The sequence below is a fragment of the Salvia hispanica genome, chromosome 1, assembly GCF_023119035.1.
Source record: "Salvia hispanica cultivar TCC Black 2014 chromosome 1, UniMelb_Shisp_WGS_1.0, whole genome shotgun sequence".
NCBI classification, from domain to species: domain Eukaryota; kingdom Viridiplantae; phylum Streptophyta; class Magnoliopsida; order Lamiales; family Lamiaceae; genus Salvia; species Salvia hispanica.
This window is the reverse complement of record NC_062965.1, coordinates 38,288,120-38,313,119: the sequence shown is the minus strand read 5'-3', so window position 1 is coordinate 38,313,119 and position 25,000 is coordinate 38,288,120. Positions and strand designations below refer to the sequence as shown.

The 25,000-nt window shown below is 42.1% G+C and overlaps 1 protein-coding gene across 1 annotated transcript in view; it reads left to right on the top strand.

The window, feature by feature from the left end:
* Positions 1 to 25,000, top strand: part of LOC125196046 — a 163,900-nt gene that overhangs the window by 79,327 nt on the left and 59,573 nt on the right. Inside the window, 1 exon segment of the mRNA XM_048094407.1 lies at positions 23,951 to 24,625. Coding sequence (XP_047950364.1) covers positions 23,951 to 24,625 — 675 coding nt within the window.

Sequence of the window (25,000 nt, the reverse complement as noted above, 5' to 3'; positions counted from 1 at the left end):
AGAGATGATTGCCCTTGGTATCCCAAATCGGCTGAATATATGACTCTTGAGGAACTTGGTGACTTCTTTAGATTCACAAGTGCTTGTGGCTTTGGCTTCTATCCACTTTGATACATAGTCAACTGCCACCAGGATGTAGGAGTTCCCATAAGATGAGGGAAAAGGACCCATGAAGTCCATACCCCAGATGTCGAACACCTCACAAACAATTACTGGAACTTGCGGCATTTCGTCCCTCGCGGAGATCCCACCGGTCGGTTGGCAACGGTCACAGCCTTTGCAGAACTCGTATGCATCTCATTCGGGGTTGGCCAGTAGAATCCGCTATCCAACACCTTTCTTGCAGTCTTCCTTGGCCCGAAATGTCCTCCACATGCTAAGGAGTGGTAGTGCGTTAGTACATCCCGTTGCTCCCAGTCAGGAACACATCTCCTAATGACCTGGTCGGTTTCCTGCCTTCCACAAGTATGGGTCGTCCCAGAAATAATACTTTGCTTCTCTCTTGATCTTCATCCTCTGAGCCTTTGTCACGTTTGGCAACATTGGTAGCTCTCCCGTCACTAGGTAATTGGCCAAGTCCGCATACCAGGGTTCCTGCCCTACTTTCTCCTTGCCCTTGGTTGTTACGTCCTGCCCAGTAAGTCTCATCACTTCTTCCCAATCGATCTTCCTTGCGGAGAAAATCACTTCACATAAATGCTCTTCCGGGAATCGATCTCTCACATCCTCACTGTTCCCTTCTTGTATTATTCTGCTCAAGTGGTCCGCTACTTTGTTTTCAACCCCCTTTTTGTCTTCTACCTCCCAATCGAATTCTTGTAAAAGCAGCACCCATCTGATCAGTCGGGGTTTTGACTCCTTCTTCGCAATGAGATACTTAATCGCCGCATGATCGGTATAGACGATGACTCTGGATCCCAGTAGGTACTGCCTGAACTTTTCGAATGAATAGATAACCGCCAACATCTCCTTCTCGGTGGTGTCATAATTCCGTTGGGCTTGATTCAAGGTCTTAGATGCATAGAATATCACGTACCTTTTTCCATCGATCTTCTGACCCAGTACGGCCCCCACTGCATAGTCACTAGCATCGCACATCACCTCGAAGGGGTGATCCCAGTTAGGAGCCTGAATAATCGGTGCAGAAATCAATTTTTCCTTAAGGAGGTTGAAATCAGCCATGCAATGCTCGTCGAAAATGAACTCCACCTCATTTTGGAGAAGTCTGGTATGGGGTCGGACAATTTTGGCGAAATCCTTGATAAATTTTCGTTAAATCCAGCATGGCCCAAAAAACCTCTTACTCCTTTCTGATCAGTAGGGAAGCGTAGTTTGGATATGACATCCACCTTAGCTTGATCCCCCTGGATTCCCTTTTCTGACACCACGTGTCCTAAGACAATTCCTTCTGTAACCATAAAGTGGCATTTCTCAAAATTTAAAACCAGACTCTTTGCTTGGCACCTTTCTAGCACCACATCCAAATGTTGCAAGCATGAGTCAAAAGAGTCTCCGTAGACAGTGAAATCATCCATAAAGATCTCTATACAATCTTCAATCAAATCCGAGAATATGCTCATCATGCACCGTTGGAAGGTACCGGGGGCGTTGCATAAGCCAAATGGCATACGCCTATACGCATAGGTTCCAAACGGACAGGTGAACGTGGTCTTATCCTTGTCCTCCGGGTTCACGTAGATTTGAAAGTAACCACTTGTACCCATCCAAAAAGCAGAAGTACTTCCTCCCAGCCAGTCGCTCCAGCATTTGATCGATGAATGGCAGGGGGAAATGGTCCTTCCTGGTTGCAGTGTTCAGCTTTCGGTAATCTATACACATTCGCCATCCAGTGACTAGTCTGGTGGGCACTAGCTCATTCCTCTCATTCTTAACCACCTGGATCCCTGATTTCTTGGGGACCATATGGATTGGGCTGACCCATTCACTATCTGGTACCGAGTATATAATGCCCAGTGAGAGTAACTTCAAGATTTCCTTCAGTATCTCTTCCCACATGTTTGGGTTCACCTTTCTTTGAGAATCTCTATGTGCCTTGGCTCCATCCTCCAGCCTAATGTGGTGCATGCAGACGTCCGGGCTTATGCCCGAGGTAGGCATACTTAAGGTTCGCTGGCAACTTTTTCAACTCCACTTGCGGGGGTAGTGTGTCTGTAGGTAGAGGGTTCTTTTTTGAATTCTCCTCTTGCTCTTGTTCAGCATCTGATTTTTCCTCCATACTGGCCGGTAGCAAGGCCCCTACGGATCCCGCTAGTTCTGACTTCTGACAAAATTCCGTAATTGTTTCTTCGATCTCCTCGTCAGTCAACCCTCGGCTACTGATTAGATCACACCATGCAGCTGCTTCCACATCAGCCTGGGCATACACATCCAAGGCTTGGAGCTTTTCCTGCAATAATTCGGTCTCAAGAAATTCTTGGACTAAGGGGTCAATTACATCAACATAACATAGATTTTCAGAATCTATTGGTTTTTTCATGGCTTCATTGATGTCAAAAACAAATTTCTCACTATTAAAGTCAATGCAGATTGTCCCCTCAGCCATATCCACAATTGCCTTAGCCGTTCTTAAGAATGGTCTTCCTAACAATATCCCGCTAGACTCCCTAGCTTCTGGTTCACTCATTTTAATTACATAAAAATCAGTGGGATAAGTAAAGTCTTGTATCCTGACCAACACATTTTCTAACACACCATCCGGATTTATACATGACCTATCAGCCAGTTGGATCAACACCCTAGTATTTGACAATTTTACCCCCTTTAACCGATTATAAATGGATAACGGCATAACATTGATAGATGCTCCTAAATCACACATTGCATGCTCGATTTTTACATCTCCAATTGTTATGGGTAAAGTAAACATACCTGGGTCGGCTCTCTTGGGTGGTAGTTTCTCCTGTACAATAGCTGACGCTATCCCTTCCACCATGATTTTTCCATCCTCCTGGGCCTTTCCGGCTATGAACTCCTTTATAAACTTCCCCAGAGGGGGCAGTCTCACGGCTTGGAGGAATGGTATTGTGACATCCAGCTTTCCGAAGATCGACATGAAATCCACAGGGTTTTCTTTCCTCCTCTTCGTAACAAACCGATATGGAAAGGGTTTTTCTCCCTTAGCCTCTTCAGTTAGCCTTGGTGGACCTTCCCTTGGTGCCTCCTGGGTTTGAGGTTCCGATGTGGGCATTGCTCCTTCCGGTTGCTCATTTCCAGGTTGTGTTTCTCTCTCATTTCCTTCAGCAGTAGGCTTCTCGTTTAGAAAAAACAGATCCTCCATCTGAGGCAGAGGCCTCTTGAGTTCTTCCGCTGAGATGGTGTCACTCAGCACCCTTTCTCTACTAGAATCCCCAATAGGGTTCTTGAGTTGAGGTCCATTATAGGCTGTTCCGGACCGCAGTGTAATCTTACTCACATTTGCCTTTTCAGGTACATGGACTGTATATGGGAGTTTCCCTGAGTTCCCTTTCATTTCGCCCACCGAGTTAGCGAGCTGGGCCAACTGCCTATTCATCATATCCATACTTGCCCTATGCTCCTTCTGGGCACTTTGCATTCCTTGCATTGTTTCATTACTGGACTGCAAGTCGTTTTTAATGCTCTGCTGCGAAGCAAGCATCTCTCCCATCATGTCTTCCATAGACCTCCTCGACCTGTTTGGGTGATGGAATTGGTTCGAGCCCTGGTGCTGGTTATACTGGGGTGGTGGGTTTGACTGGTAGCCCGAGAAATTTTGTTGGTTTTGGTTCTGTGGGTACTGATTATACTGGGCAGGAGGGTTGTACTGGTCGTGGTTGTTCTGGTACTGATTTTGGTTTTGGTTGTGGCTGTTATGTTGAGGCCCTAGGTTAAATTGGTTCTGGTTGTTTCGCTGATGGGGTGGCACATAGGCAGGGTTCGGGTTCTGGTTTTGAGGGTTTTGGTTCTGAGGATGCTGGTTTCTTCCTACCCAGATAGACTGGTAGTCAGGGTTTGTTGGACCACGGTTGGAATTTTGATTCGGGTGGGGGTTGGGTTGATTTGGAGCCTGATTTTGGTTCTGATTCTGATTTCCATCTCCCCATCGGAAGATTTGGTGGTCCCTCCATGGTGCATCCCTCTGCCTTCCCGGAATCCAATTGCCGTTGGAATTGTAGTATCCTGCGGCATTTGCTTGCTCCACATCCGGCGAGTTGTCCGGCTGATCATATGGTAGTTCTGGGGCCTCTTTGCCTCCAGTCGGAGAAGGTGGTGGAGTGTTCTGCTTGATTGCAGTCAGCAACTCCTTCTTTAATTCCTCCATCTTCAAATCCATCCGTTCCTCCTGGTCAGTAGCCGAAGCACTTGCTACCCTTTCTCTGTTGTACCCATCCCTTGCATTGTCGTACGTCTTCTTCACATTCAACAGCTTGCGTAACACCTTTTTGGCTTACCTGACTCTCAACTAGGTGAAATCGCCTCCGGATGATGAATTCGCCAGATCCTTGGTCTCCTTGTTCATCCCCTCATAGAAGGTGTGGTGCACCTCTATCTCCTTCATGCGATGGTTGGGGCATGACTCCAGAAGACTCATGCACTTCTCCCAGTACTCGCTCAGGGTTTCATCATATTCTTGCCTTATGCACGATATTTTCCTCTTCAATGCACTTGTCTTTGAAGACGGGAAGAACTCAGCTAGGAAAACTGACTTGAAATCGGCCCATGTATTGATGGAGTCGGCTGGCAAGCGCATGAACCAGGTGTTGGCCTCTCCCTTTAGGACAAAAGGTAGGGCCTTCAGTCTGTAATCGTCCTCGCTTGCTCCTGCTGGCCGCCTCTGCGCCTTACAGATCTTGCAGAACTCATTTAAGAATTCGTAGGGTCCCTCTTAACTCTTCCCACAGTACGTCGGTAGGATTGCAATCACGTGGGGTTTCACATCACAGGCGGTCTGGCCTGGGGTGACCACTATGGCTTGTGGGGGATCTCCGTCGGTGTGTGCGGTAAGTGTTGCGAGCTCGGGATCATCCTCACCTTGGTCAGCCATTCTCACTAGTGTTCTTACTGGTTGGGGTGGAATCTCCGGGAGTTGGTACTCTAGATCTTCTTTCTCCTCGTCGCTCCTCGTGCCTAGGTCGGACAGAGCCGTCGACAGGCCAGAACGAGTGGTAACGAGTATTGTTCCTCGGGGAAGTATCCTTGGTCTCCACTGGCAAGGAGCCGAGCCACTTCTCATAAACTGAAAACAAAAAGAATAGAAAATTATAAACAGTATGTACACCAAAAAGATCACACACAATAACAGGTATGAACGCCATCCATCCCCGGCAACGACGCCATTTTGAAGAGTGCCTTTTCTCGGTTTTCGTATGGTTTTTGGAATGTATCCAACTGATCAGGAAGAGATTCCCGACCCAGCTGAGTCGTTGGAACGACAACAGGGACCTGGCTTCAAACAAGTTTACTCAACCCACTTCTACTGATTAGTATAGTGGAGGTAAGGGTCAAATCCCACAAGGATGGACACGTTCGGATAACTACGGTGACTTTCCTGGGTGTTTTTGGTTAGCTACCACGCTTGGGTTGAGAATTTACCTAGGCAAGAAATAAAGATGGTACTCTACTGACTAGTAGGCGTGAAAATAACAAGCATGTGTGGTGTTCGTGAAAATAGGGGACAAGGTGTCTCAGATGCATATGAAAAGTAGACAGTTACTAAAAGAGGAAATTTAGACAACAAGGTATATCTGGTGGCTGGGTGGCTCTCTGACAGGTCTGGACAGTACAACTGAAAAGTAGGGAACAAAAGCAAAAGTAACTTTAAAGTAAAGTGGTCCAAACTAAAGTTGATTTTGACGTTTTCTTCTTCACCAAGTATTGACAAAAATCATATGAACATAAACACCATGACTAAACTCAGATTCATAACTTCAAACTCAAGATCCATTGATTAAAATGCTCAAACTTAAAATGAAAGGTGAAACTGCAGTTTTTACTTCTACTGACTAACATGCAAGATGGTGATTATAATGCAGAACGAAGACTCATGCACGAAAATTAGACTGAAACATAACTACAACCTCAAATCAACAATTCCAGACAAGAAAACACTTAGATATTAAAAGCAACGATTAGATCTAACTTTCCTAGGCATAATGAAGCAAACTCGAACCAAAGCGACATACGAAATAGAAACTTCATAACTTAAACGTTGGATCTTCACCGAGTATTTCAAAAGGCAACAAAGATAAATGTTTGCGACAAATCCAACGACGAAAACAGGTAAAGATTAAGCTAGAAAGCAAAATAACGATTGTTTTGCCACTCCGGGCGATGATACTGCTATACTACTACGGCAACTGGCTGGAACGGCGGATCGATGACTTCTCCGGCAGACTCTTGGACGTCAAGTGACCATAGCTGTGGCGAGGAACGAGAGATTGGACAATGCTGAAGGACTGATCTTCTAGAGAGAATTCTACTAAGTGTGTTTTGAGAACCGAGAACTTAGAACTCTTAACCGAACTCTAAGGAACCAACTCTATTCTCTCTCTCCAAGTGGCTTCTTTTATAGGGAGGCTTGCCCTTGCTTTTAGGGTAGACTTCCTTCACGTTTTGACTTTTCTGCTCTTGTTAATGATCATCTCGGCTATCCTTCTTCTCCATCTCGAGCCTTTTATCTGGCATGCCTCCTGGTCAGTATTGCACCCTTCTGGCGCCCTTTTCACTTGCGTCACCTGAATCGTCTTCTACTGACTTGGATCCCTTAATCCTGCACACTTGAGCAACTGTTTTGCAGATAATACATGCATTTCATGACATACTGACCAGTAACCAAAGCTTAGAATACGACTTATCATGGATCGAGTAGAATCGACGCATATCGTTGCTATCTTACAAGGGGAATGGGCTGTCCGGCAGCTCTCAGACACAAAATCGCCCTTGTCAAAGTCTTGGGGCGAGGATTCTCATTGACATTTTCTACCATCCCACGAGAAGGCAACAAACCGGCTGGGGAACTGGCCAAACGAGGGACCGAAGTGACTTTCTTACATACTTTTGATGAGGAAACATGCCCCAAAATAGTCAAAGCTTTGATAAGGCTGGAACATTTAGAGGTCCCAAACCTTCGTTTGGATCCTTAAAATCAGAATCTGGCTGGAGTTCGCAGATGTGTAGCTGCTTTGCACCATGTGTTTCCCTCCTTCTTTGCCTTTTTTTGGTTGATAGCATTGTAGCCTAGAGTAGGCCAAGGTCCGTCACATTAGCGATTGGATCCGTCACATTAGCGATTGGACCGCCCCCTACTCTAGTGATTATTTCTCCAAGGTACACCACTTTTGGGTGTGTCCTAGCATTGTAACCCATGCTTTTAGAAATATAGGGATGAGGGTCCCTCGAACCCTCCACCGGAAGGTGTTTGATAAAAATAAAAAAAAAAATTTTAAAAAAAGAGGACAGGAGAGAGGTATTACTAACTTAACCTATTGCATAGTTTAGAGTATAAATCATGCTTGGAAATAGAGAGTTACTCCGTGAATGTTTATAATCAATGCAGGAGTACCATTTAATTTATGCCATGAATGTATCATGAACATTTGAACCAATAAACATTACATGCATCTTTTTCATGTATTGCTATTAGTTGTGTTGCAACCAACCAAACGTCTTACAAACTGCAATAACTACGATTTTTTTAAAAAAAACAATGTTCTAGTAGCAGAAATTAACCATCATCTAATATTGTTGGGTTTTTTTATATGCAACTGATATTGATTTGCTTTTGAATAATTAACCAAGAAATTAATGATGCAATGCGTGTATACCACATTAATGAAAGACGAGACCTTAGTGAAAAAGATCTTCTGTTACTATACTGCTTTCCCTTCATCATCAATGGAGAATCATTTCTCATTTAACAGTGTCTCCCTTTCCAACATCATCACATAAGACATAAAGTTAGGAGTAAAGGCCAAAATTGGTCCTGAACATATGGTCATTTTATCTTTTAGGTCCTAAACTTTATCTTTTGGATTTTTTGGTCCTGCACATATGGAAATTTGATCATTTTGGTCCCTCCGTCAATAGTTCCGTTAAAAACTAACGGTCAACTCGATTTTGACCAAATTAAACGCCTAATTCTGATTTTTAATTCACTAATTAATATCCTAATTATATTTAGGAATATCCATTTAAAATTAAATGGATATGTAACATTAACACCAAAATTTACTACTCTTAATTAACTGCCCAAGCTACATGACAGTAATTTCTGAGTATCATTATAACCTCTGAAATCAAATGTGCATAGCATAGCAGTCGGAATTTGGATCAAAATAATTTCATTTTGATGTTTCATACACAGAACTCCAACTATGGATCAAACTGCTAAAACAGATCAGAACTTGCAACTCTGAATTCCAATATGAAAGCAGAGATCCAAGAACATCATGTAAGCTCTGAATAAAATCAGGAACTGAATCGAATATGGAGAACCAAAATCACGTATAAATTGTACTCGTATTGAAAAAAAAAGTTCTATAATCATGTGGAGTAGTACCTAAACGAATAAGATCTGACTAAACTCAACCCCCAAAATTGATTTTTGAAGAAGAAAATGGAGACACAGAGAGAGGTTGAATTGCGCCTATTTCATCAGATCTCATCTTCCCCTTGGCAGCCTTCTTATTGCTGCTAACTGTCTTCTTAATCCCGCCCCCTTTCCCTTTGCTGCCGAAGACGAAGGCGTCGAATCAATCCTACCGGTCCTCCTCCTCCTCCTAATGGAGACGCGGCGCTGGATGAAGGCACGCCGACAACCGATCCAGCATCTACTTGGTGGATCGCTTTGACCAGCAAATCGAGGCCGCGGTAATACCGGATGAGATTGACAAGAGTGGGAGGAGCCTTCGGAAGAAGCAAATGAATGAGCGGCGGTGATCGATGAAGACGATGATGATGAAACAGAGCAATCTGGGGCGTGTTTACGGTCTCGCATTCTCACTGAATGGATATTTGTTAAAATAATTAGGATATTAATTAGTGAATTAAAAAATAGAATTAAGAGTTTAATTTGGTCAAAATCGGGTTGACTGTTAGTTTTTAACGGAACTATTGACGGAGGACCAAAATGATCAAATTTCCATATGTGCAGGACCAAAAAATCCAAAAGATAAAGTATAGGACCAAAGAGGTAAAATGATCTTATGTTCAGGATCAAATTTTGGCCTTTACTCTAAAGTTAGCTAGATAAAATATATGGAGTACTAAAAGAAAGCAAAACATGTAATGCAAAATAAAGCAGTACATTGCCAAAACAATTCAACTTCTGGTTTTCATTAAGCAAAGGCTCTATTCGTATAGCATTGCAATTCAGTGGTAGCAGATCAACACTCAATGCACATAGACGTTACTTAGTTGACGTGTTTCCAACAAACTTAAATATTAGAAAGGACAGGGGACATATTATTAGGGCGCGTTTGGTTGCTGTGATAGTATTGTTTGTGATAGTATTGACATATCTGATATTCAATGATTGTGTGATGAGATTTATATCAAGGTTGATGTTTGGTTGGTCTGCTAGCATCCCCCTTGATAAGTTCCATGGTGTTTGTTTGGTAATGAATAAACTACCGATACAAATAAGCATGGACAAATATGTCCTCATAAAAATAATGTATTGGCACATTTGTCCTTATAAACCCTATTTCTTTTTGAGAACTCTCATTTAAAAAGCCCGCCTACATCTTCCGCCAAAATTCGCACGGCTCATCGATAATCAACTCCTTCGACGGCTGCTGCTCTGTTCCCTTCCGATAATCGGGCTTCCGTGGTTTCGTGTTGATCTACACAGGTATGTTCCGAAAGCTGTTGTCGTGTATTTGAGGTAGAATGCTTCGTATGTGCGTTTTATTATGTCCGATATGTTTGTCATCTGTGCAAATTTTGAAGTGCCTCTTCATACTGCAATCGACAATAGTCGTGTTGTCGGATTTGTGCCTGTTTTGATATCGTATTTTACAGTAGCTCCGAAGTGTTTCGTATAACTTAGGGTGTTCTGGGTCGTTTTGATACCATCGCACATTTGTCAAATTCCCTGATAATGTATGGGGTGCATTGTTGTGTTCTCTGTGTTCTCGGAGATGGGCTTGACATGTGTTGAATTCAATTAATCATTATTGATTCACCAATCTGATGTGATGAAGTTTTTGTCTTAATTGCTGACTGATTCTTTGATGCAACATTAGTCTTCTACCAAAGAGCCTTACTCTTGTGAAAAATGGCCTCCGAACAGATGGGTGGTAGTGATGATGAAGGTCTCCCCATACCAGAGGGTAATATTACTTCACATCAGTGGCATATGCTTATGTTGTTGTGCTGACTATGGGTTGCAGGTAGCAATGAGGTTGGCAAAGGCAAGTCCATCAAATCGGACAGGTCAAGGCGCGTCTGGTCGGTGCGGGAGGAGGAGATCCTCATGGCAACATTGAAGGATTTGACAGCGAATGGATGGATGTCCGGTAATGGCTATCGAGTTGGGTATTTAACTCGTATCAAGGAGGCGATCAAGCGTGAATTCCCAAAGACTAATATCCAACCTCACCCCCACATCTATTCGAAGATAACTACTTGGAGGCGAAACTATGGCTCCCTCAAGATGATGCTTAATTATAGTGGGATTGGCTTTAATTCAGATGGTCAGTACAAGATAGAATGTGACGATGAGCAGTGGGCACAATTCGTTAAGGTTGGTGCTAGTTTAGTGACCATAACAATGCATCTGTAATAAGTTGGAAATGTGGTGATTATATTGAATTGTTTGTCAAGAGCCAGTTCCTACATATGTATGTAATAGTTGTGTTGATTACTTTGTGCAGAAAGATAGTAACGCAAGGTACATGAGGAACAAGTCTTGGCCTCAATTTGAAGACTGGAAAGAGGTATTTGGTCAAGATCGTGCTGATGGTGTGAAATGTGTTGATCTAGGCGATTCAGTTCGAACAATCTACGGAAATAAATTCGACTTGCCCGATGATGCGGGTACATCCCATACTATCACACTCGAGGAGCTATTCCCTGATGAAGTATTTCCCCCTGGTATTCTCCCAGAGATGATAGACGAGAGTCAATCTGCTACTGAGGGAGATGGGGCTGTAGCTGGGGCTGGTGAGGTGGCTGGGGCTGGTTCGAACTCAGGCGCTGGGAGTGGATCCAACTCAGGAGCTGGGGTTGGGGCAGGTTCTGGGTCAGGGGCTGGTACTGTCGCTGGCTCGGGGTCACGGCCTGCTGGTTCGGGAGCAGGGGCACGTGCTGCTACTGTGGCAGCTCCGAAGGTGTCGAAGAAAGTTGTTAGAAAAAGGAAGATGGATGATAAGCTTGACGGAGTCCTTGCACTAATGAGCCAAATTCACACCGACACAAATGACCGATTGAAAGAAATTTCATCTAGGATTGGTTATGACTTCGACCTTAGTACTAAGCGGACTGAAGTGTTTGAGCAACTCAAAGGCATCCCGGGCCTAACTTTGAAACAACAATTCTACATATCAAAGAAACTAGTGAAGGAGCCGGAGCTTATGGATCTGTTTCGGGGCTTGCCAGAGATTGCTCGAGGTGCCTTTGTCTTTGACCTACTGGAAATTGATCAGATGCTTTAGTCGAAGAAAGCATGAAGGTAACGTTCTCTGGGTACTTTATTTTGGATAACTAGATGGGAGCTTTTTTGTCAATGATACTTTTGAAGAGTTGTCTAAGCATTTACACATGGTGTTGGTATATGTTTGGTCACAACTCTCTTCTTTTGTATAATCTTTTGTATCTACTAAAACCATTCGAACCTTCTGTATTAGGGTGAATGTGTGCGATATTCTGTAAACTCCCAAACTTCTGGAACCCTTCATTTATTAACTCTATCTATTATCAGTGGGTATATTTTGATTATTTGTTTGATTATTTGTTTTGAAGCATTTGGTCATATGACTCCTATTCATAAGTACCATATCACAATCACTAGCAAGTAGCAACAATCTATTCTCAATTAATATACATATAATTTTCCTCTAACTTATCTTTAATTATTATTGACATGCAATGGATAAAAATACATACGTGTTGATTAATAAGATACACTCATGCTTTGCATGTATGAATTAAAAAAAATGCTTATAAATTTTGGTGTACTTGTGGAATTAAACACATATTTCAAAATATTATATGATTTCATAACGTGGCATCTTCAACAATATTTGATATTGAATTAATTACTTTTGCACACAATTATGTAGTTGTTTTTAATATGATCTGATTATTGCATTTTGATAACATCTTTTAGTTTACTTTATTTGACCAATAAATATGGCAATAAAATATACTCATTATACTTTTTTATTGATACGTGCAACACCGTCTATCACCAATTAAATATAGCCAAAAAAATGTATAAAACGTGTAGAAATAAATTAATTTGATTGATTTTTAGATAATACTTTTTTATATTACATATACGCCAAATTGGCTAATGCAACAAAATTGATTTGTTGAATTTTTAAATAATAATGTTTTATGATTGTACAACAAATTAGCAATTAAATGTTAATATTCCTAGTACAAATAAATTGATTTTATTGCCAATATGATATTAAATTTGTGTATAACGTGCACAAGGTAACTAGCACATATAAATCTGCTTTTACTTCCCGATAATTTTGCAAATTTTTAACCTCATAAAGACTAACTAATAGGGTTTAGGGATGAGATTTTATTCTATTTCCACTGAAATATCCAAACAATTATATTTTGTATGGACTCCTGTATTGGTATATGCTATAAAAACTTGTTTATTTATGAAGCAAGATCAAGCATACATTTGGCCGTATTTATAAAAGGAGAACTAATTGTCCTCATAAAATGAAAATGAGCTTAACGCAAATGATTGCATATCCATGGCCTCTTATGAAATTGAGAAGGAAAAATAATTGTTAGAAAAAGCAAGTTGCATTACAGTTCGCAAACATTATGTTTAAACACACAGCAAAACACAAACCCTATGAATATCCAAGAAATAAAATGCAAGAATTAATCGAAGACATCTGCACATCCTCGTTTACATGTTCTGTCTCTCCTCCCACATTGCTCTCGCCAAATCGTACCTTTTCCTATTCCACGCAGCTGACGGTTCCACACTGTTGATATGATCAACAGCAGCTTGCTCTTGATCCGTTTCATCTCCATCGTCGTCGTGGGTACCCAACTCCTCCTCGATCGGATCAACCGCCATCTGATCGCGAATGAAATTGTGAAGTAAGAAACAGGCTATAATCAAGCCTGTTTGCACCTCAATTGGATAGAAACTGGCTGAACGGAGTATACCCCATCGCATCTTCAACACCGCGAATGATCGCTCGATCACATTTCTAGCCTTGCTGTGTCTCAAGTTAAACAGCTCCTCGGGCGTTTGAGGTGCTTGGGTACCAGGACCCCATTCCTTCAAATGATACCGGACTCCTTTAAAAGGGGTCACAAAGCCTTCGGCATTCGGGTATGCATTATCACAAAGATAGTAACATCCTGTATCCGTGGATAGAAAAAGTGTACAATGAGCTTTCAAACAGTTAACTACATCGGCTAATCCTATATGCACCAGCAAGTATTGTATTAAATCAGAGCAACACCTTTTGGCACCTTGAGACCCAATGGTCTGGTTATTGCGTCACGCAATATCCTTGAATCCCCCGCAGATCCCTCCCATCCTGGTAGAATATAAACGAAGCGAAGATGCGGGTCACATACGGCTAGTGTGTTGGTTGTGATGTGACCTTTCCTGTTCCGATACCTTTCTGCGTCGGCAACAGGGACTCGTACATTGATATACGTTCCGTCTAAGGCACCTAAACACCCCTGCATTGGATTGATAATGTAATCAATGGGTTATATAAACTGTAGGACCGTAGAATTGAATAGCTTAAGCTGAATGGAAATAATATTCTAACCTTAAACCAACTCCAACGCTGGTCATTGCAACTGTCATCAATAGGACTTGGCTTAACCAAAAACAAGTTGTAAAGCATGAGCACACCACGAAGGACAATATGTATATATCTCGACACAGTGTGGGACGACCGCATGAAGTCATACCCAACTATACGAGTTTTCTTATGGTGGGACAGAACACATAGGAACATGGCAACTTGTTCTTCAACAGTGACAAATTTTTGATCGATTAACCCTGCACGATCACGAAGTAGACGGCATAGTCGGCCAAACGTGTTCCTATCCATCCGTAAATTATCTACGCAGGCGCGATCTGTGAGACGGACTAGCCTATCTAACTGCTTCACATGAGCAGGAATTGAATCCAACATTTCGGTTGGATCATCAACGCACCAACGTTTGCGCTTGCGGGTATTTGGTCCAATTAGAGTGATGATGAAGGAAATCAACAACAAATTAATTTGAAGATTACTTAATAACTCCTCAAGCAAAATCAAAACGGTTGTCATCTCATCACGCCTCCGGCCAACCTGATCACGGAACACATAAAAACAATTGGTGTGAATCAATGACTAACATATAGAAATTCAAACACACGCGAATATCAGTTCCACGATATTCAGATCATCAAATACTCTGTGCAAATGCAGCACCAATGAATTCCCACAGAATGCAACACCAATGAAAACCCCCAACAAAATTCAGCACAATTGCAACACCTAATTCGCAGCTTTTATATGTTGCAATTTGCTAACCAAATGAAACCAATGCAACACAATGTAGAAGTATTAAACAAAGTTAAATCCAAATTCAACAAAGCAAAAAACATCTGAATTGGGAAGAAGTATATTTGCTCAAAACCTACAGGGTAATCGCAAATCTGAGCTTAAATTCATAACAATTCACATAAGTATATAATACCCAACCACATATGCACGGACATTTGCAACACATTTCTATTTAATAGGCAATGCAGTAGATTTCATTTTGCAAGCGTCGATGTAAATTCGCTGGGAATTTTGTGTACCTTGCGGAATTCGTCTTCACCGGGCATGGGTAATCACTTCAAAATCGAGCCCAGATAACGATTTCTCTGAGATTGGTCGACGACGCTGCAAAATCAAACAAAAATTGTAAAGCTACTAAAAAATGAATCGAATGTTCTTACAAAATCAAAAGGTTTCACAAAAACAATAGCCGACCCTTTTCTATCGATTGAGGCTAAAAATTGATGGAGTGAAGGGGTATAATGGTGACTTGGCCGAATTTGCACAAGCCGGCTTCACGAGATTGAGGTTTATCGGGGGGGAAGACCTAGTTAGGAATATACGGCGAAATGTAGTAGCTATCATAAATGTTTCCGGGTCATGATTTGTTTACCGGGTCTACTACATAGTATATCGGTACAACCAAATACCTGATATATGTCCGATAGGCGGCCCTATCAAGGCCTATCAGTACAACTAAACGCGCCCTTATGAACTTACACAGTTTCAAGAATTTCATCAAAGAGGAAATTTAAGAGCCTATGCTTTTCCGAAGGTTTCAAAGATTCGTAATCAGATGCCTTCTCTAAGCATTCCAGTCCCTTTGTTTTAACAAAGCTTGGAGACTCAGCGAAGCAGTTCTTAAGTGCACTGAACCATGTGGTTTTTTTCCAGCTGATGGACTTAATTTTCCACATCTATATAGAAAATGGAAAATGATTAACAACTTATCCTTGTAAAAGAAAATAAATGTTTGACAATTTACAGAAAGTGGGTCATACTGTAAAATAGATAGTAGGTGGATATGAAACTGGACTGTCACAGAAAATATTCCTTGGCGTGAAACAAGCCTTATGGTTGCTACTTATGATATACAAGGAAAACCTTAGTGGCCAAGGTATTGGTGTACGCTACATATGATATACAGGGTAAATAGAGTTGTAGAAATTACAAGTGTACGATTAAGTGTAGACGATCATACTTATCGATTCTTATATACAAATAGCAATTCAATATAAAAGTACAAGAGATTGATTGAGTTAAATTGCAGATTTACCATAACGAGTATCAGAAACAGAAAACAAAATGAGTATCAAAAGTAGGGGTTGCAAGTAAAATCAGTTGCCTTTCCAAAAGCAGCACAAAATTCTAAAAACTGCAATGTATTCCCAACATCTTCCGCTGATACATCAAGTCCAGCTACATTTTTCAATTCTATCCCCAGAGGCATTGGTATGTTATGCTGCTTTAAAACAACCAGGGTAGTTGCAGATTCAATTTCATCTCGCGTTGTGTTATCATCTTCTAAACGCTTTACAACATCTGGATTGCGTCTGACTTTGAGTTTTACTTCTTGTTTAGATACTAATTTTCTAGGACTTGTCGAAGAGGCATAACCCTTCTTACCATCATATTTCTTTGATTTTTTGAGTACACTCATTTCATCAGCATCTTTCTTAATTTCCAGCTCATATGATCTACACCTCTTCATTTTGTTTGACTTCTTTTTATTACAGTTGTGCATTTCTGCAATAGCTTCCTTTTTATAAACTTTCTTGGACTTGTTGGCAGTAACGGAATTTTCCTTCCCCCGCTTTTTAGAGCCAAAAACAAGTGTCAAAAAAATTGTTGTTAATGTATGTGGTATAGAAGAAGAAAAGTTTCACCTTATTTGGCAAAGAAGCTTGAAAATGTTGCAACATCTCAGAAACAGATGAAAAACCAGTTGCCTTTGCTGTGTTAATAAGTATACCAGTGGGTTGATGACCTCTTTTCTTCCTAAACAATGTCTCCAATGGTATCACAATTTCACAAATACAAAATAAGAGAGAATTGAGAAGACTCACATGCAAACACTGCAGTTGCAAATGCCTCTACACTTGGGACAGCTCCACTCTCCTAAACCATCTACTTCTTCCGCCTTCTCGCCATACCTAACACATGAACAACTCATAATATATTCATCAAAAACACAGAGAGCAATAATAACCAACCTGTTCAAGAGGCATTTATGACAGTACATAATGGTACATGGCTTGGTGATCTTGTGGTTCTTGCATGCTGCACTGAAATCCCTTGTTTTTTGGCGACACTTGACACCCCAAGATCAAATGTCAGAAATCAAAAACCCATTCTATTCAATAAAGAAAAATAATCAAACCTGATGGCAAGTCTTTCCGTTGACGGAATCATAAATCCGACTACCGACGAGCCGGATTCTGGGGGATTTGCCCGAATCAACCGCCATTATCAACCACAACTCACAATTCTATTTTCTTTGGTCTTTTAAAGTAGGAGTGAGTTTGAATTTCGTAGTCAAAAAATCTAAGCGCCAACCAGCGTTATTCTATTTGCTGCCGCTCTGTAAATCGGATTTGGCAATAATTATCATTTATCACTCTTTTTTCTTCGCCTCAATAATAATTTAGGTAGATAAGAATTGTAACACTAAATTTAAATATATTTTTAGTGAAAATGTCACGTCAAATATGTTTTTGCTTCACCTATTTATATTAAACTCAAATTTAAAATAATATTCTCTATGTTATGCTTCATTCGTTCCATGGTAATCGAGTGGTTTTATTTTCTACACTTATTTTCTACATTTTCACCAAACTATCAAATCAAGGCATTAAGTCATACGTAATCAAAGATGTAAGAGCGTTCTATCATTGACAACTCAGTCTAATATGTCTCTACATATGCATGTTTCATAATTCTCCATGTTAAGCTCATGACAAATTCACATCGGGTTAAAAAAAAAAAAGAAACAGCAAAAAACAACAAAATTTTAACTAAGAAAAACATGTTAAAAACAATAAAAATCCTAATCTCACGGTCCACCACGTCATCTCTCCAAACTTATTCAAAACTAATTGAAGAATAAGTTTGTAGAGTCGGTTGGGACGTGAGAAATATACAAAAGCAGTAAAGATACCTTGAAAATCGGGCTAAGGCTGGACGAGGTAAAATTCCAACAAAAGTTGACAATTTTGGCTGGATTGCGGTGAAACTCTAGCGGAACGCTGGACGAAAATTATAAAGGAAATCAAGTGTATTTTCTGTCTCCTTTATTCTCCTATTTATATTAAGTCACATATTGGGTACAGACAGGAATCTATGGAAGGTTTTGGATATGGGCTCCTCCAATTAGCTTTTTACTAATTAAATTGAACCCCAATTTAATATAAGCTTTAATTTGGAATATTTTGAGCAGCCACTACAGAAATAATATTGAACTCCCCATCCAAATCCGAAATTATAAGTAATCTGGGTTTCCATTGCTTGTCATTTATTTCCCGCGCTTAAGATAGAAACATCCATTAATTAAATTAATGTCTGATATATACTTTATTAATTAATATCTTATTAATTCCAAGAGTGGACTCAGCAAGAAATACTTATTTATTATTCATAGAGTAATCAAACTCCAATTAGCTATGTTCCGAATAATAAAGTCTTATTTCGAGCTTCTCTTGACAATGTTATCAAACGAGACTCACCTCGCACACGATTCAAGTTATGAGCATGATACATGTGATAAGTCGTATTCTAAGCCTTGGTTACTGGTCAGTATGTCGTGAATTACATGTATTATCTGCAAAACAGTTGCTTAAGTGTGCAGGATTGAAGGATCCAAGCCAGTAGGTGGCGATTCGTGTGACGCAAGTGAAAAAGGGCACTAGAAGGGTGCGACACTGACCAGAATGCACGCCAGAGAAAAGGCTCGAGATGTAGAAGGAGGATAGCTGGGATGATTATTTTACAAGGGCAAAAAGGTCAAAATGCGGGAGAAGTCTACCCTAAAAGCAAGGGCAAGCCTCCCTATAAAAGGAGCCATTTGGAGAGAGAGAAAGAGTTCAGTTGGGAGTTTGACAATCACTTAGTAGAATTCTCTCTAGAAGATCCATCCTTCAGCATTATCCTACCTCTCGTTCCTCGCCACAGCCATGGTCACTTAACGTCCAAGAGTCTGCCGGAGAAGTCATCAGTTCGCCTTTCCAGCCAGTTGTCGCAGTAATATAGTAGTATCATCGCCCGGAGTGGAAAAAACAATCTTAATCGCTTTCTTAGTTAAAATTTACTTGTTTTCATCGCTAGTTATTCTGCAAACACTCATCGTTGTTGCCTTTTTGAAGTACTTTGTTAAATTCCAGCTTTTACGTTATGAAGTTTCTATTTCGCATGTCACTTTGGTTTGAGTTTGCTTCATTCTGCCTAGGAAAGTTAGATTTAGTTATTGCTTTCAATTTCTAAGTTTTATTTCTTGTCGAGAGCGGTTGATTTGAAGTTGTAGCTAAGTTAGTCAAGTTTTTATGCATGAATTTCCTTTCTGCGTAGTGATTACCACCTTGCATGTCAGTCAGTAGAAGCAAAAGCTGCAGTTACCGTTTAATTTAAGTTTAAGCATTTTAATCAATGAATCTTGAGTTTGAATTTATGAATCTGAAGTTTAGTTATGGTGTATGTGTTCATATGATTTTTGTCAATACTTGGTGAAGAAGAAAACGTCAAAATCAACTTTAGTTTGAACCACCTTTACTTTTAAGTTACTTTTTACTTTTGTTCCCTACTTTTCAGAGGTACTATCCAGACTTGTCAGAAAGCCCCCAGCCATCAGATACACTTTGTTTTCTAACTTTCCTCTTTTAGTAACTGTCTACTTTCCGTATGTCTCTGATACACCTTGTCCCCTACTTTCACGAACACTCCCATATGTCTGTTATTTTTCCGCCTACTAGTCAGTAGAGTACTTCCTTATTTCCTGTCTAGGTAAAATCTCAACCCAAGCGTGGTAGCTAACCAAACACCCAGGAAAGTCACCACAATTATCTAAACGTGTCCATCCTCGTGGGATTCGACCCTTACCTCCGATATACTAATCAGTAGAAGTGGGTTGAGGAAATTTGTTTGAAGTCAGGTCTCGGTCGTCGTATCAACGACTCAGCTGGGTCGGGAATCTCTTCCTGATCAGTTGGATACACTCCAATTCCACATGCGAAACCATCGAGGACAGAGAACCTAGGCAGCACTTCAAAATGGCGCCGTTGCCGCGGATGGATGGCGTTCATACCTGTTATTGTGTGTGATCTTTTTGGTGTACATACTGTTTATAATTTCCCAGAGGAACAATACTCGTTACCACTCATTCTGGTCTGTCGACAGCACTGTCCGACCTAGGCACGAGTAGCGACGAAGAAAAAGAGGAGCTAGAGTACCAGCTCCCGGAGCTTCCACCCCAACCAGTAAGGGCACTAGTGAGGATGGCTGACCATGGTGAGGACAATCCCGAGCTCGCGACACTTACCGCACATGCCGACGGAGATCCCCCACAAGCCATAGTGGTCACCCCAGGCCAGACCGCCTGTGATGTGAAACCCCACGTGATTGCAATCCTACCGACTTACTGTGGGAAGAGTTATGAAGGACCCTACGAATTCTTAAATGAGTTCTGCAAAATCTGTAAGGCACAGAGGCGGCCAGCAGGAGCGAGCGAGGACGATTACAGACTGAAGGCCCTGCCTTTTGTCCTAAAAGGAGAGGCCAACACTTGGTTCATGCGCCTGCCAGCCGACTCTATCAATACATGGGCCGACTTCAAGTCAGTATTCCTAGCCGAATTTTTCCCATCTTCGAAGACAAGTGCATTGAAGAGGAAAATATCGTGCATAAGGCAAGAATATGATGAAACCCTGAGCGAGTACTGGGAGAAGTACATGAGCCTTCTGGAGTCATGCCCCAACCATCGCATGAAGGAGATAGAGGTGCACCACACCTTCTATGAGGGGATGAACAAAGAAACCAAGGATCTGGCAAATTCATCGTCTGGAGGTGATTTCACCCAGTTGAGAGTGAGTGAAGCCAAAAAGGTGCTACGCAAGCTTTTGAATGCGAAGAAGACGTACGATAACGCGAGAGATGGGTACAGCAGAGAAAGGGTAGCGAGTGCTTCGGCTACTGACCAGGAGGAACGGATGGACTTGAAGATGGAGGAATTGAAGAAGGAACTGCTGACTGCAATCAAGCAGAACACTCCACCACCTTCTCCAACTGGAGGCCAAGAAGCCCCAGCACTACCGTATGATCAACCGGACAACTCGCCGGATGTGGAGCAAGCGAATGCCGCAGGTTACTACAATTCCAACGGCAATTGGATTCCGGGGAAACAAAGAGATGCACCATGGAGGGACCACCAAAATTTCCGATGGGGAGATGGAAATCAGAATCAGAACCAAAATCAGGCTCCAAATCAACCCAACCCCCAACCGAATCAATATCCCAACCGTGGCCCAACAAACCCTGACTACCAGTCTAACTGGGTAGGAAGAAACCAGCATCCTCAGAACCAAAACTCTCAAAACCAGAACCCGAACCCTACCTATGTGCCACCCCATCAGCGAAACTACCAAAACCAAAACCACAATCAAAACCAGAACCAGCACCAATTTAACCCAGGGCCTCAACATAACACCCACCACCAAAACCAAAGTCAATACCAGCACAACCACGATCAGTATAACCCTCCTGCCCAGTATAACCAGTACCCACCGAACCAAAACCAACAAAATTTCTCAGGCTACCAGTCAAACCCACCACCTCAGTATAACCAGCATCAGAGCTCGAGCCAATTCCATCACCCAAACAGGTCGAGGAGGTCCGTGGAGGACATGATGGGAGAAATGCTTGCCTCGCAGCAAAGCATTAAAAATGACTTGCAGTCCAGTAATGAAACCATGCAAGGAATGCAAAGTGCCCAGAAGGAGCATAGGGCAAATATGGATATGATGAACAGGCAGTTGGCCCAGCTCGCTAACTCGGTGGGCGAAATGAAGGGGAACTCAGGGAAACTCCCATCTACAGTCCATGTACCGGAAAAGGCAAATGTGAGCAAGATTACACTGCGGTCCGGAACAGCTTACAACGGACCTCGGCTCAAGAACCCTGTCGGGGAGTCAAGTGGAGAAAGGGTGCTGAGCGACGTCATTCCAGCGGAAGAGCTCAAGAGGCCTCTGTCTCAGATGGAGGATCCGTTTTTTCTAAGCGAGAAGCCTACCGTGGAACGAAAGGAGGAAGAAACACAACCTGGGAATGAGCAACCGGGAGGAGTAATGCCCACATCGAAACCTCCAACCCAGGAGGCTCAAACGGGAAATCCACAAGGATTGACTGGAGAGGCTAAGGGGGAAAAACCGTTTCCATATCGGTTTGTGACGAAGAGGAAGAAAGAAAACCCGGTGGATTTCATGTCGATTTTTGGGAAGCTGGATGTCACCATACCATTTCTCCAAGCCGTGAGACTGCCCCCTCTGGGGAAGTTTATAAAGGAGTTCATAGCCGGGAAGGCCCAGGAAGATGGAAAGATCATGGTGGAGGGAATAGCATCGGCCATTGTACAGGAGAAGCTACCACCCAAGAGAGCCGACCCAGGTATGTTTACCCTACCCATAACAATTGGAGATGTGAAAATCAAGCATGCAATGTGTGATTTAGGAGCATCTATCAATGTTATGCCGTTATCCATTTATAATCGGTTAAAGGGGGTAAAATTGTCGAATACTAGGGTGTTAATCCAATTGGCTGATAGGTCATGTATCAACCCTGAGGGTGTGTTAGAAAATGTGCTGGTCAGGATACAGAACTTTACTTATCCCGCTGATTTTTATGTCATTAAAATGAGTGAACCAGAAGCTAGGGAGTCTCTACCACCCAAGAGAGCCGACCCAGGTATGTTTACCCTACCCATAACAATTGGAGATGTGAAAATCAAGCATGCAATGTGTGATTTAGGAGCATCTATCAATGTTATGCCGTTATCCATTTATAATCGGTTAAAGGGGGTAAAATTGTCGAATACTAGGGTGTTAATCCAATTGGTTGATAGGTCATGTATTAACCCTGAGGGTGTGTTAGAAAATGTGCTGGTCAGGATACAGAACTTTACTTATCCGCTGATTTTTATGTCATTAAAATGAGTGAACCAGAAGCTAGGGAGTCTAGCGAGATATTGTTAGGAAGATCATTTTTAAGAACGGCTAAGACAATTGTGGATATGGCCGAAGGGACAATATGCATTGACTTTAATGGTGAGAAATTTGTCTTTGACATCAACGAAGCCATGAAGAGACCAATAGATTCTGAAAATCTATGTTATGTTGATGTAATTGACCCCTTAGTCCAAGAGTTTCTTGAGACCGAATTATTGCAGGAAAAGCTCCAAGCCTTGGATGTGTATGCCCAAGCTGATGTGGAAGCAGCCGCATGGTGTGATCTGATCAGTAGCCGAGGGTTGACTGACGAAGAGATCGAGGAAGCAATTATGGAATTCTGTCGGAAGTCGGAACTAGCGAGGATCCGTAGGGGCCGTGGTACCGGCTTGATAGGGAGGAAAAATCGAGATCTTTGAACAGGAACAAGAGGAGGATTCAGAGAAGAACCATTTACCTACAGACACACTACCCCCGCAAGTGGAGTTGAAAAAATTGCCAACAAACCTTAAGTATGCCTACCTAGGGGAGGAAGACTCATTCCCCGTAATCATCAACAGCGGGTTGACTGAACAACAAGAGGCAAGACTACTGACCGTGCTGAGCAAAAACAAGAGGGCTATTGGATGGAGCCTTACGGACCTGGTAGGTATAAGCCCGGACGTCTGCATGCACCACATTAGGCTAGAGGATGGAGCTAAGGTGCATAGGGACTCTCAAAGAAAGGTGAACCCAAACATGCGAGAAGAGATACTGAAGGAAATCTTGAAGTTGCTCTCATTGGGCATTATATACTCGGTGCCAGACAGTGAATAGGTTAGCCCAATCCATATGGTCCCCAAGAAGTCGGGGATCCAGGTGATTAAGAATGAGAGGAATGAACTAGTGCCCACCAGACTAGTTACTGGTTGGCGAATGTGTATAAATTACCGAAAGCTGAACGCTGCAACCAGGAAGGACCACTTCCCCCTGCCATTCATCGATCAAATGCTGGAGCGACTGGCTGGGAGGAAGTACTTCTGCTTTCTGGATGGATACAGTGGATACTTTCAGATCTATGTGAACCCGGAGGACCAGGATAAGACCACGTTCACGTGCCCATTTGGAACCTATGCGTATAGGCGTATGCCATTTGGCCTATGCAACGCCCCCGGTACTTTCCAACGGTGCATGATGAGCATATTCTCGGACTTGATTGAAGATTGTATAGAGATCTTTATGGATGATTTCACTGTCTATGGAGACTCTTTCGACTCGTGCTTGCAACATTTGGATGTAGTGCTAGGGAGGTGTCAAGCAAAGAGTCTAGTCTTGAACTTTGAGAAATGCCATTTTATGGTTACAGAAAGAATTGTTCTAGGACACGTGGTGTCGGAAAAAGGAATCTAGGTGGATCAAGCTAAGGTGGATGTCATATCCAAACTACCTTTCCCTACTGATCAGAAAGGAATAAGAGGTTTCCTTGGCCATGCGGGATTTTATCGAAGATTCATCAAGGATTTCGCCAAGATTGCCCAACCACTCACCAGGCTTCTCCAGAACGAGGTGGAATTCGTCTTCGATGAGCATTGCAAGGCTGCTTTTAACCTCCTTAAGGAAAAATTGATTTCTGCACCAATCATTCAGGCTCCTGACTGGGATCACCCCTTCGAGGTGATGTGCGATGCTAGTGACTATGCGGTGGGGGCCGTCTGGGTCAGAAGAAGTCACCACAGTTATCTAAACGTGTCCATCCTCGTGGGATTCGACCCTTACCTCCGCTATACTAATCAGTAGAAGTGGGTTGAGGAAATTTGTTTGAAGTCAGGTCTCGGTCGTCGTATCAACGACTCAGCTGGGTCGGGAATCTCTTCCTGATCAGTTGGATACACTCCAATTCCACATGCGAAACCATCGAGGACAGAGAACCTAGGCAGCACTTCAACATGTGATAATTACACGAATAGAATTTGTCTAAATAATCCGCTAAATAGATCGAAATAATTATCTGATTTATTTGACGCACGCTTCTGCTGCCAATCCCTTCACCACTAACTTATTTTCACTCATATTCCTTGTGATGGA